Source organism: Lacerta agilis, chromosome 9, assembly GCF_009819535.1.
Source record: "Lacerta agilis isolate rLacAgi1 chromosome 9, rLacAgi1.pri, whole genome shotgun sequence".
Taxonomy (NCBI): domain Eukaryota; kingdom Metazoa; phylum Chordata; class Lepidosauria; order Squamata; family Lacertidae; genus Lacerta; species Lacerta agilis.
In genome coordinates, this window is record NC_046320.1 from 44,434,232 (window position 1) to 44,447,716 (window position 13,485).

At 41.9% G+C, this 13,485-nt stretch overlaps 1 protein-coding gene across 6 annotated transcripts in view; it reads right to left on the minus strand.

Annotated features, from left to right (window-relative positions):
• Positions 1–7,593, minus strand: part of INTU (inturned planar cell polarity protein) — a 32,492-nt gene extending 24,899 nt beyond the window's left edge. For 3 of the 6 annotated variants that reach the window (XM_033160166.1, XM_033160164.1, XM_033160162.1), the window contains exon 1: positions 4,188–4,364. In XM_033160166.1, the coding sequence (XP_033016057.1) occupies positions 4,188–4,312 (125 nt within the window). In that variant the 5' untranslated portion in view covers positions 4,313–4,364. Of the gene's footprint in view, positions 1–37; positions 140–4,187; positions 4,365–7,397 lie in introns of those variants that run through there. The other 3 variants (XM_033160163.1, XM_033160165.1, XM_033160167.1) reach the window with 3 other exon arrangements.
• Between the last annotated feature and the right edge of the window lie 5,892 nt (positions 7,594–13,485).

Here is a 13,485-nt window from a genome sequence, read left to right on the forward strand (position 1 = left end):
TCTGGAGCTAGTTCATAATGAACATAAAAGCACTGACAAGGAGGGGAATGGGATGAACCACAGACCTCAGTCTAAAGCAGCTGCATTCAACAGAGACCTACTATTCAGAGGCGGCGAAAGCATCTATCATAGAAACCAACATTATTGAAGCATTCTTTTCACACCCATGCCTCAATAAGCAACCATACATTTACAAGTGAGAGGTCTCATTTTGATTAAAAGGACAAGGCAACCTGCCCCATCTCCCGTTCAGTCTAAGCACATGGAAAGAAAAGTATTTGCTGTGGCATTATGAGCAGCATGCAAATTAAAACTATGTTGCTGGACTACATTAGAGAAGATTTTCTGTTGTTACATCTAAAAATGTTCCTCATTTGACACTTCAGACTGATAAAAGCAAACCAAGAAAGCTACTTTTGCGTTTTAAACTTTTTTTTATTAGTTAAGCAATTTAGAAACAATAATGCAGATTCCTTGCAATTGAATTACAGTGGCACAGTTTGCATTTAATGTTAAATATTAGTACAATACTTATGAACTGCAGGAAGCCTTGGGCTTGTGCATTGCCCCCTCTTATATCCTATGTGGCTAGAACAAAGACTTTGGAAATTTTTACTTTTGACTTCCTTTAAATACGTACAACTGGGGATCGTGGTTTATCCAATGCTTATTTTCAACAAGCCAGCTTCAGAAACGATGGTTTGACATTGGCTTGTTTTAAAACTGACTCTGTTAGTGTTAAATTATCACCCTTGGTTCAGACTCAACAAGCAACCATGTTTAAAGGAAACCAAAAGTCATTTTCCCAGCAAGTGGAGGAGAAGGGAGTGGATGAGCCCATGGTTTGGCAGGATGTGGCCAGATATGTGGGTGTGAGAGAGAAACTATACAACTCCATCACTCTTAACCCCATTATTTCAGAAAGGATGTTACTGACACTCTGACCTTCAGTTGTCTTCCTATGTCTACAGTCCACTATAAAATAGGTATGAAGCAAAACAGTAACCTGCCCAGCTATTTGCTAACGCTGCATCACAACAATACAGGATCTTTCTGCTTGTGTTCCTTCATGGACTGATCTTTTTCTCCCTAATGTATTGAGACACCATTCCCACTTTCTTCAACCAGTACTACAGAACTATCTCTCTTACTATTCTTGTTTCATGGGACACAGCAGGGTTACCAGACAATTCTTAAAATGTTGCTACTCATAGCTTACCCAATTAAGTTGAATGGGTGACCACGTGTTAAAATGGAAAGTAATAAAGATGGAGCAGGGGTAGGTTGGTGGGTACAATATAGCCATCTGGCAAGCACAATTTTTTTGTCAGACAGCCACTACTCAGACACGTTTAACAATAGCATACAATGACCAGGGGGGTCTGTTTGATCCCAACAGAAGATTGATAATATAATTTTAAGAAAATGGTGGAGGCAGCCTTTATGGTCAAATTTGAATTAACTTCTCAAAAGAGCTTCTAGTTCATATTAGGTCCTGCATTTTTTTAGTGCAGACTTGCAAATTAAGGGTTATATCCAAATAACTCATACGCAGCACAGACCCATTGAAATCATGACTGAGTATGGGTTAGTTGAATACAACTCTATGATTTGTACATAATTAGGAAATTAAGGCTGCAATCCCAACCCCATTTAACTGGGAGTAAATCCCAGGAAATTCAATAAGCCAATTTTCAGCAGATATGGTTAGGATTGTACAGTACTGTAAACCAAGGCCTATTCTACCAGCTCACTTCCAAGTCTTACATTTCTGATTTTGACGTAGTTAGTGGGATATGGTACTGATCTGAGCACAAAATCAAGTTTCATATTTCCTTGCAACCTACAACTTATTGCATTATCCGACGACTCGTTTGATTTTATTCAGAGTCAGCAACTAAAACATCTGTACAAATTATGTGGTTTAAAATGTTACCAATAAAGAGGTACTGGAATTTAAGAGCTTATAATCTGTGTTCTGTCGCTAAAACCAGATAGAAAACTTCAGATGCATTAGGCTGCTTTTCTATTTTTAAGAGCAAGAGCATGTCAGATTACCAGGAAAGGATGGGAGGGACCTGACAGCAATTAAAATCCTACTATGAATGGAAAAAATCACAAGACAAAGAAAGGGTTTTTCTATGTGATTGAGAGAAGGAACAGGTTGGAAGGTAATAGCACTATTTAAATGTATACATTGCTTCTGAGAAAGCCAGACTTCTGTTATACATTCTATATGCTTAAAAAACCCTGGGGTTTAGCACTGCTGCTGGAAGAGCTGTATGCATTAAGACTTGACATGGGAAGGCAAATAAAGGGAGACTGAATTTATATAAATTGTGATGGGGAAAATGGTTTGTGAGACAAAGGTGCAGAAACAGAGAAGAGCACAATGGCTTAAAAAAAATTTCCTGTTACACTTTCCTACTCTTCACCTGTCTCAGACACTTTACAGGTTGAATACAAATGAATCACCATGCTGTAACCCAGGACATTGCAAGCATTGCAAGCTTTACTAGTACAGTACTAGTGCTTGTCTGAATGAGGTGCAAAAACTGCTTTGCAGCATCAGGGTAGCTGTGTGCATAGAAATGCTGTGTGTATGTCTGGTACACATCAGAAGCTCTATCCAAAGATTTTAGCAAAATAAGGTTGCACAAGCGGGTTTTAAAACCAGCTAAACGGTCCAAGCAATTAGAAGTACAACGGGAGGAGCTTTGGGGGTAAGAGGCAGATTGTACCTAGTATTGGGACCCAGCTGTGAGGGAATTTAGCTTCCAGTAAAACCACTTAGAAGCTGGTGTCAGCAATAGTGGCTCTTGAGTCCTTAGAAACTGTCCAAGTATGACCCCAGTGTAAATATCAGTATTCCTTTACATACAAAATATTCATTTGATAAATAATCTTAGTTAACAGTTCATCCTATTTCCAGTGTCGGTATCAATCTCAAGCTTAAGCCTATGATACCAAGCTTAAAAGCATTCTGAAATAATTGGTGGCAGCAAAAAAGGGATACACTGAAGAATTCTAGAGTGGCAAGGAGTTCCATAGATCCTGAAATATAAAATGTAAAGAGTCACAAATATCTAAACTTCTATGAAATATACAGCACCCTGATTACCTAGCTGCTGAAGGGCTTGAGGCTGAAGATGAACAGAGATAGAGCATGTAAACCATAGATGCTACAACTGGGGTAGAACATACGCAAAAACAGGGCTAGTGAGTGAAGAGAGGAATATCTGGATTTCTTGCCAGGGCAACTAAGCCTAGCCAAGAATCAACAAAGATGAGTAATTCCCATCTATCCCATTCCAATATAGTTCATGCATACACCATATTTTTTATTTTTTCCAAAAATCATTTTCTTCAAAGAATTGTGGAAACTGCAGTTTGTTAAGGGTGCTGGGAATTGTGGCTTTGTGGTGGGTAAACTACAGTTCCCAGTTGCTCCTTTATGTTCTCTCCCTTATAGTCGGTTTTAACCGTTTGTCCTTGTTTTTACCTTTTTAAGTTATGTATGGTATAATCACATTTTAATTATTCGTTTTTATCCCTTACCTGTTTTAAGTCTTGTGTGTTCAGTTTATCTGTATGTTTTATTTTATGCTGGCCTGTGACCAAAATAAAGTTTGATATAGAGACTGAAATAGAGACAATTCCCAGGATTCTTTGGGAGATGTAAAGTGCTTTAAATGTACAGTGTGTACATAGCATTAGGAGGCATGAAGAGTGTCCAAATGAAGAGACAGGAAGATTACTGCTGTTTAGAGAGGAGGGACTCAGCGATTGTAAGCAGGTACATCCATCCATCATCAAAGATCCTAGTTCTGCAGTTTGGAAAAGCTCAGTCAGCAGAGCATGAGGAACTTAATCTTAGGGTTGTGGGTTCAAGTCCCAAGTTGGAACAAAGATTCCTGCATTGCATGGGGTTGGACTAGATTACCCTCGTGGGTTCTTCCAACTCCACAATTCTATTATCTGATGCGATGACTGCGGGGAGGTTGGGGTGGAAGGAAATATTTTAGGATGCCACAGTCAGGATTCAGAATAACACATGGACAGATTTTAAAAAATTAAAAAACAGCCTAAATCCCAACATTTGAAAGAAACAGAAAACGCTGGAATAGCAGCAGCAGGAGGCCCCAATTGCACAGCGCTCCCCTCCTCCACCCCCTTCTCTTCCTTACTCGGAGCCGCTGGACAGAGACGCAGAGCAGGAACCTCCGCTGCCAGGCGAGAGGCGGCCTTCGCATTCCTCAGGCTGCTGCGGTTCTCGAGGAACCTCAAAGGGCAACGGCGACGCTTTCTCCATGACGTCCGGAAGAAGCTTCCCCTCAGGAAGACCTGCAGCAGCCCGCCGCCATGACAGCAGACTCTGGAAGCCCGAGGCGCAGCACGTGACCCACAAGCGGCTCGCCGATTGGCGCAGTCTGCGGAACCATGGCAACCTAGGAAGCTCCCTGAGCCCAAACTCTCCTCGTTGCAAAGAGCTGCTCCGCTCTGCATGTTAACAGGAAACGTTCTCTTTTATATACCCTTTTCATTCGTCGCCGCCCTGCCTAATGATCTAGGGCCCACTCGGTTCAGTGGGCCAGGTACAGCCCACTTTACCTGCTCCCAGGTCATTTGTCAGTAGATTGCGTTGCAGGGCTACAGTCCTCGCACTTTACCTGCTCCCAGGTAAGGTGCGAGGACTGCAGCCTTGCAACGCAATCTACTGACAAATGAATTCAACTGGGTTCAACGGGTTTTTCCCTTCTTAGATAAAGTGGGTTTGGGTGCCTTGCAGCGCAATCCTGCGCACGTGCAAATCCTTGCTCACGTGTAAATTCAGTGGGACTTATTCCCAGGTAGAATGTGCTATGGATCATTGCCTTACAGCTCAATCCTACGCACGTTTATCCAAGTGCAAATTCCAATGCGTTCAGTGGGGTTTTGTTGTTGTTCAATCGTTCAGTTCAGTCGTGTCCGACTCTTCGTGACCCCATGGACCAGAGCATACTCCCTAGTGAGTTCACAGTTGTGTTTACTAGAATGTAAGTGCCATTTAACTCTCTAGGCAAACATGCCTAGGACTGAACTCTTAAGGCTGCAAGTCTTGGAAAGGTTCCCTCTCCAGCTTGAAAGCAGAGGAAGAGCCAAGTATAACTTCAATGAGAAGAGATGTATGTAATATGCAGTCAGATGCTATTTGTCAGCAATTTATAGAGGAATTGCCTGTCATACAGGTAGTTCCTCCAAAAACTGCTAGCACGTAGCAGTCACTGGGTTCCATTTCAGTTTTTCATTTTAGGTGCCATTCTCATTTTTTCTACTAGATATGCACAGCTAATGTTTTGACTAGTAAATATTTATCCCCTTCCTCTCCTGTATGCTACAGTTGGGGCTTAAAGCCTACAGCTATACTTATTTACTTAGAAATAAGTTCCTCTTTTGAACTAAGCACATTTCTAAGAAGTAAGAAAGCAGACTTTAATTTCTAAACATTAAAAAGTGTTCCAATCGTCAGTTTCTTGGCTAAATCTCAAAAGGAGTAAATGTAGATTGTGACTCAGTGAAGAAATGGAGAAACAACGTGTAATTTTAACAACTGCCATTCTTGGCTTTAATTTCTTGTGGTTATGTTAAGCAATATCAGTAGCCATGCTGAACTGCTACTTGTATAAGCAACATTAAGTCTCCTGTTACACAGAGGCTACTGTCTGCTCCTCAGCAGTATACCCAGCACCAGGGTCTATAAATTAAGTTATATGAAAACAGTAAGAGATGATTTCTTTATTGCACAGTCTGTAAGTAAAGCTCACTGGAGATGTCCTGCAGTATTTTAAAGTCTTTTTTGTTGTTATTTTCTGTTCCGTCTAGACTAGGAATTAAAGGCAGGTTATTACAACACTACCATTTGCCATCTCAGTCAGGGAGACAAAGTGATGTGCATACCTTAATCAACAGAGTGAATACTACTTCCACTTATCTTTTGTTTCTGTGTTTGATATAGTGTACTACAGAAATACTAAACTGTGGAAAAGAAGCAAGTATCTTTGACACAGAAATTATATTTACTGAGGCTGCTGAAGAGGTAGACAACATGGTGCCCTCCAGATGTTACAATCACTCTTGACCATTGAACAGGCTGGCCAAAGCTGATGGGAGATGCAGTCTAGTAACATGGGACCACGTTGACTACCTATGGCCTACAGTAACATTACACCAGTAAAGTGTGAAGGATGGATAGCTATTTTTACAATGTTTAATTTTGTGTATGAAGTAGATGGAGAAAAAGAAAAGAGTTCCTCTCTCTCCAAAAACAGTCAACTATGTTTACCTTCAGAAGAATTAATAGTCTGTTAAATGATGCTTTCTCAGTAAGTAAAGAGAGATATATATGACCATTCAGTCTTACAGATGTCTAGCTGCTGAAAAATAGGTTGATATAGACAGAAAACATTTAAGCTCAAAGGATATAAAAAATAAATCCATGCATTAAAATAGTTAAATCATTCACTTGCAGTTAAGCACCCCATGATTTTGATTTACAGTAATCACCACACTTTCCCCAACTTTCTCAGAAAGTGTGTGTATCGGGGGGTGGGGACTTCATCTAAGCCGGCAATTTTAAGTACTATATGTATCTTAATAAAGATAATTACCATAGTCACAAGTATTTGTGTGTCTCACATTATAATGTGCAATGTGTTGGCAGGCATAAGGGCAACGTTAAGGCTATCAGACCTGGCCAGTGCCCTATGAGAGCTGAGAGTGCACCTTATAATATATCAGACTCCTCTGCTATATGCAGAATTATGGCACTGAGCATTTTCCACATGGAAACTATGGTAGAATGTTTGAGATCCAACTAAAAATAATAAATAAAATAATTAGAAGGGGGCGGGTATGAATGTGTGTGATGCATGTAACCCCAGCTGTGTGTAGGAAAGAAAGTGAAGGCAACCCTATTTAGGGAAGTTTTTAATGTTTTATCGTGTTTTTAATATTCTGTTGGGAGCTGCCCAGAGTGGCTGGGGAAACCCAGCCAGATGGGCAGGGTATAAATCATCATCATCATCACCACCAGAGAGGAGAGAAAAAATTGTAACACATCTCACATTCCAAGGGGAAGCATTAACTAAGGATGGGGAATCACTGTGCACTCCGGATGTTGTTGAACTCCAAGCTTTCATCATCCTTGAGTCAGGCGTGGCCAAACTTGGCCCTCCAGATGTTTTGGGACTACAACTCCCATCATCCCTAGCTAACAGGACCAGTGGTCAGGGTGATGGGAATTGTAGTCCCAAAACATGCTGGCTTGGGCAGATGGGAGCTTGAGTTCAGTAACATCTGGAGGGCTCCCGGCTCCCCATACCAGCACTTTCCCTTAGTCCACAATGGTTCACACTGACCTGTGCAGCAAGATGCTCTGAACGGAGTCCAGATCCTCCAGGTTCCTGGTGACAGGTCTGGGGATTCTGCGCTTGCTAACGCGGAACATGCTGCGGAAAGAGACGGCGCCTTTTCCTCCTCATTGCCGGGGTGCAAAGCCACGTCTGCAGAGTCCATCGGGATTCATGCACAATCTTGCAAAACCGCTCGTCGCTCGACTCCAGACAAGGTAAACAGCGCCGAGGAGGAGAGATGGGTCGTCGAAAACTACCAAGCTGCTAGCAGCCCTTTGCGTCTGGGAGTTGGAAAGAAGCAACTTACTTCCCAATTTCTGGCGTCTGTAGCACCCGGCGATCTCCACCTCCTTCGAATATCTCACTTACCCACCTTCTTCCCATGACCAGCTGCAACCGGGAGAGAGCCCTAACCTGCCGTTGCAACAGCAAACTAGTTCTGCAGATGAAACTTCGCGGTTTGCTGCTCTAGCTTAGCAGAGCAGGTGGGACGCCTGTCCGCCCTCCCTCCTCCTCTCTTATTCCCCTGGGTCTTAAAGTCCCCTCAAACTCTGAAAATTAGGCAGGGCTCGTGACATTTTAAAATCGAGACACAGAAAAGCTGCAATCTTATGTAAACTTAGCCGGGCGCCAGTCCCATAGAGCTCAGTGACACACACTTGGTTCTGAATAAACGTGCTTGATCTCAGGATGCCAAAAAAACGAGCTCTCTTGTGATATTTGTGTGCTCTGTTTCTGAAGGGTGTTCATGCAACACAGAAAACAGCATTACAAATGGTTTGTTTAAGCAAAACTGATGTACTCCGTATTGAAAATATAGCCGCCGTCTGCGCTATAGGCCTACACTTGACTTCCTCCAAAGAATCCTGGAAACTGTAGTTTGTTAAAGCTGCTCAGAGTTGTTAGGAGGAGACCCCCTATTCCTCTCCCAGAGCTAAGATTCCCCGAGTTCCCTGGGAAGAGGGATTGATTGTTAAACCACTCTGGGAAATGATACAAACAATAGCTTAGCAAACTATATTTCCCAGGATTTAAATTTTTTTTTTTGGGGGGGGAAGCCTTCACTCTTTACTGTATTTTTATTCAGTACCAAATGTACATTTGCTGAGGTGGGTATCTGATTTCTGAGAGGAAAAGGGTCAGAAATATCATACTGTATAATGTTAACATTACCCAGTCCTTTGCGCCTGATTGTGAAACAGCTGACAACTGGACTTCTCTTGATACACACATACACACAAGGTTGGGGGAATACGACTGTTGAGAATTTGGTCACATAAAAAAAAAAAACTCAGCACACAGCCTTAGGTGTTTTTGTAGGCACCAAAATAAAAAACAATAAAAAAACAATTATCAAACACACTCCAGTTACCTCAGATTCAGAAAACCGCTGCAAATGCCACTGGAGAAAAATGACTGCAGTTCATTTCAGGAAGCAACATGGAAATACCGGTACATTTGGCCAAAAGGTCCTGTAAAGAAAATCACCACAAAATTTTGTACAGCCAGTAGAAAGGTAAAGGTAAAGGACCCCTGGCAGTTAGGTCCAGTTGCAAATGACATTGGGGTTGCGGCGCTCATCTTGCTTTACTGGCTGAGGGAGCCGACGTTTTCCGGGTCATGTGGCCAGCATAACTAAGCCGCTTCTGGTGAAACCAGAGCAGCACACGGAAACACTGTTTACCTTCCCGCCGGAGCAGTACCTATTTATCTACTTGCACTTTGACATGCTTTCGAACTGCTAGGTTGGCAGGAGCTGGGACCAAACAACGGGAGCTCACCCCGTTGCGGGGATTCAAATTGCCAACCTTCCGATCGGCAGACCCTGGGCTCAGTAGTTTAGACCATAGCGCCACCTGCGTCCAGTATTCCACCTCATATAGGTGAAATAAGAGAAGTTTGCTTAAGTGTAAGAGGGTGTGTTTTTACATACCAGAGATAATGAGATTAGCAGAAAGTTTGCACAAGCTGGCGTATTTATTTTTGAGGGTATGGTATAGTGTGAATTAACTCAGGGGGTAAAGTACTTGCATACAATGACAGTGGATTCTAGGTCTAATTCACTTTTTCTCCATGCTGTGGATCTGTCCCCTACCCTGTCCCCATCCAGTTACAGGTAGGTAGCCGTGTTGGTCTGTCATAGTCAAAACAAAATAAAATAAAAAATTCCTTCCAGTAGCACCTTAGAGACCAACTAAGTCTCTAAGGTGCTACTGGAAGGAATTTATTTTATTTTATTTTGTTCTGTCCCCATCCTTTCACTCAGACCAATTGAGGTAATAACAACAACAACAACAACAATAATTTATTTCTACCCTGCCCATCTGGTAGGCATTCCTTCTGCAAATATTTCATCATTGCACACTTTTACAACAGAAAGAGTGGGGCATATTTGTGATCAGATCAGTAAAGGACAGACAGGTGGTGGTGCAGCCAAGCAGAGCCCATGGACCAAGCATATCAGCTGGCTGGCACTGCCATGTTAATGATACCAAGCAGGATTTGCACACCATGTGGACCCTGAGCTCCCATCAGCACCAGCACTACCCAACAAGGCCTCATCAGCTGTAGTAATGCCACTGACAGCCCAATGGCAACAGCAGTGGGCTCTGAAATTTGTCCCACCATTTGCCTGTGTGTGTGATTCAATGTTCCTTGAGCAGTGGAGTCTCTATTGTTCAGAAGGTTCTGATGCTCACTTTTAAAGTCCTGAATGGGTTGGAATAAAGTCACTAGAAAATCTCTTGCCTCCACATCAACATACCTGTATATTCAGACTGTCTCCTCTAGGTGACCTCACCATTTGAGGAGTGGCAGGTGGGAAGAACAGCCAAGCCCTTCTTAGCGGTACAATACTCTTTTCAGAAAATATCACCTAGTACCTACTTAGTTATCACAGTCATAATAAACGTTTTTATTGTCCCAGGCCTTTTAATAACTTCTTAATCTGGATAGAATTAGATTTATGCAGCTTTATCTGCTGTTATGACTGTTGCTGTTCTTTTTAAAAATTGCAATCCATCCTTTCTATTGAATGTAATGTGTGTGTGTGTGTGTGTAAGGTTGCTCTGTTAACCTTAATAAATCCCTTAATAAATTTATAAGATAAACTCCACAAAGATATGTTCTATGTTTGAACGTATAGCTTACAATAATCAATCTTGTTTGAATACCGATTATTACATATGGATTTCCTATATTAATTTACATGCTTAAGTCAAGATCATATGAGTGTTTTTATTGTTAACGTTACAGGTGGGTAGCCGTGTTGGTCTGCCATAGTCAAAACAAAATCGAAAGTTCTTTCTAGTAGCACCTTAGAGACCAACTGAGTTTGTTCCTGGTATGAGCTTTCGTGTGCATGCACACTTCTTCAGATACCAAGAAGTGTGCATGCACACGAAAGCTCATACCAGGAACAAACTCAGTTGGTCTCTAAGGTGCTACTAGAAAGAACTTTCGATTTTATTGTTAACGTTAACTGGCAATGTTTCTTTTTAAGGTTTTAGTTACAGAAATAAAATTAATTTAACATATTTCTTAGAAAAGAGTATTGACTTTGCAATGCTTGCAACTGCAATACTCAAAACATGTGAAATTGGCCCAAGTGGCAATTAGAGCACTCAGCAGGTACGAAACAGCAGGACCTCTGCTTAATTTCTCCCAGAGAGTCTACAACCTGAAACATTTTTATTTAGAGAATCACTCATAAAACAGTCACACAATATTGGCTGTTTAAGCAGGTGAAATACTTTTAACTCAGTAGGATTTACTCTGGAATAGATGTGACTAGAATTCAGCCAACACATGCTAACTTTGTATCTCCATTATTATTGGTTAAAAGGCAAGCCATAAATATATTCCATTTGCAAATGCTTAAAACCCCAATCGACCACTTGAAAATGGAATAATTTTTGTAGATTCTCGCTTTGTAGATTTACCTTGCAGAAAGCCATCATTTTGCTATCAAAACACCAATGCATATTTGAGAAGAAATTGCTCATAAAATTTTCTTTGCCATGGCCTCATCATCTTCTCCAGAATGTCTATGATGATATAAGGTCTAATACAGTAGTCAGTGTGTTGTCCTCCAGATGTTGTGGGACAACACTTCCCACCAGCCACCACCAGAATGGCTTATGGCCATCACATTAGCTGCTGCTGGTCTAAGAAGTTTTCACACGTGGCATTGAAAATATTTGTTATCTTTGTGATCTCTCTCTGTAGTGTGAATGTAAAACTTAATCTGTTCTGTTACATTTCACAGTAAAAGGGTCTTGTCTATTTTCTATCCCAAGCTGACTTTTATTTGCAGATGCAGATGTGTGATATGAGAAAGGTTTGAAGATACTTTCAGGGTCAAGTGAAGGTACCCAAATATATTCAAGGCTGGCTCAAGATAGTTTGCTACCTGAGTTGGAACAGCAAATGCTTACTTCCTCTCCAAAACAAAACAAAACATGGCAAAACAAAACAAATTTGGGTGCATAGGATCCAATTATTTTGCCACCTAAGGCAGAAAATCCCACAAGTACCTATTGCCCTCCCTGACAGTAAAAATACAACATAATTAAATATCTAACAATTTGCTGCCCATCCATGAAACCCAGAATCAGCTGCTTGGGGCAGTGACCTCCCTGAGCCTAATGGCAGAGCCACATATACCAACCCTCAGCTGCTAAAACTGATCTGACTCCCATTCCAGTCATTACAAAATAAGCTCTTAACTGAGAGCAAGGTGAGATCTTTACTGAGGCAATGTAGAGGTATAGCTCAGCAACAGGTAGTGGGTCACAGCAGCCTTTAGGCTCAGGCTAGATGACAGGAAAGTCAAGACTATCTGCGCTAGAACCAGCAGTTCAAGTTTATGGAGACTGGGGCAAGGAGTTCAGAACTATGCTCTGAAGCAACAGAGTTGTCCTAATGGGTTGGCCCACCTACCCACCAAGCTTTTAAAGACAGGCAAGGCAAGCTTACTTGCAAGCCTCTTGTGCCTTGCAAGATTGCTGAGGGAGGATGTGAATCTGTTCTGGGTGACCAGGCTGTGCTTCCTCTCCTGACTCTTCCTCCATCCTTAGCGGTTGAATGATCCCCTTCCTGGATTCTATTGCTGTGCTCCTCTCTCTGGGAGGGAAGAGAGGAAGTGGGAGTCCTGTTTCCCCACCCAGAGCAGCCATATCCTGGGAGACGGGAGTACATGCCTCCTCCAGCCTTTATCTCCCTGCCTCAGCTCGCCACCATGTCATCCCCTTGTTCCCCCACCTCATCTGTCTCAGCCTGCTGCTCCACTTGGCAACGTCTCAGGGCTCACGGGGGGGGGGGGAACTTAAGGGATATGCTATGGTTGAGAAGGATTAGAAGAAGTTTGCCAGTACCTTTTCCCACAGATCTGTCTCACAGCTGTTTCCTGTAGACACCAAAATTGAGTACTCTCTTACAAAAGACCAAACTTAAATATTGCTCAAGAGCAGTTTCATTAAAAACAAGAAAAAGTTTCACCCAAAGCTGTTTATGTTAAAATAATGGAGACAGCATAAAAGAGAGGAGGAAATTGATTGCTCAGGGTCCTAGTACAATTACTGAATGCTGCTGATTTCATAGTATGCAATAATTTTTAGCTCAAATTTTGATGGAGGTTTTATTTAAATCATGTTTTATTGGAGGCATCTTGCAGTTGTCATGTCTTAAACAGCATTTCGTTAACTAGCCTGGGATCCTGCTTGGACAAATGGTGGTTTAAAAAAGTGAAATGAATAAATAAATGGTTCTGTGCCTGTACAATTTCCCCAGAGTTATGAGTCCAATCTCTTTTGTTGCCCAGTGGGTCTGGGACACTGTCCAAGAGGAAATATGATGGTATGTCTCTGTCTTCCTTTAAATCCCTCCTCACACCCTATCTTTTCAGTGAAACCCTATTTTTACAGTGGCCAAGGCATGTAAGCTTGGAGCTAAGCATTCTTCCCTCGTGGCCTGTGATTTTCTGACTTCTTCTCCTCTGTATTATTTGTTGCTCCGGTGTCTCCTTCCCTTCTCTTTCATCTTCTCCCACTGTCCATTTTTAGGTTGTCAGCTCCATGGGGCAGGGAGCTGTCTC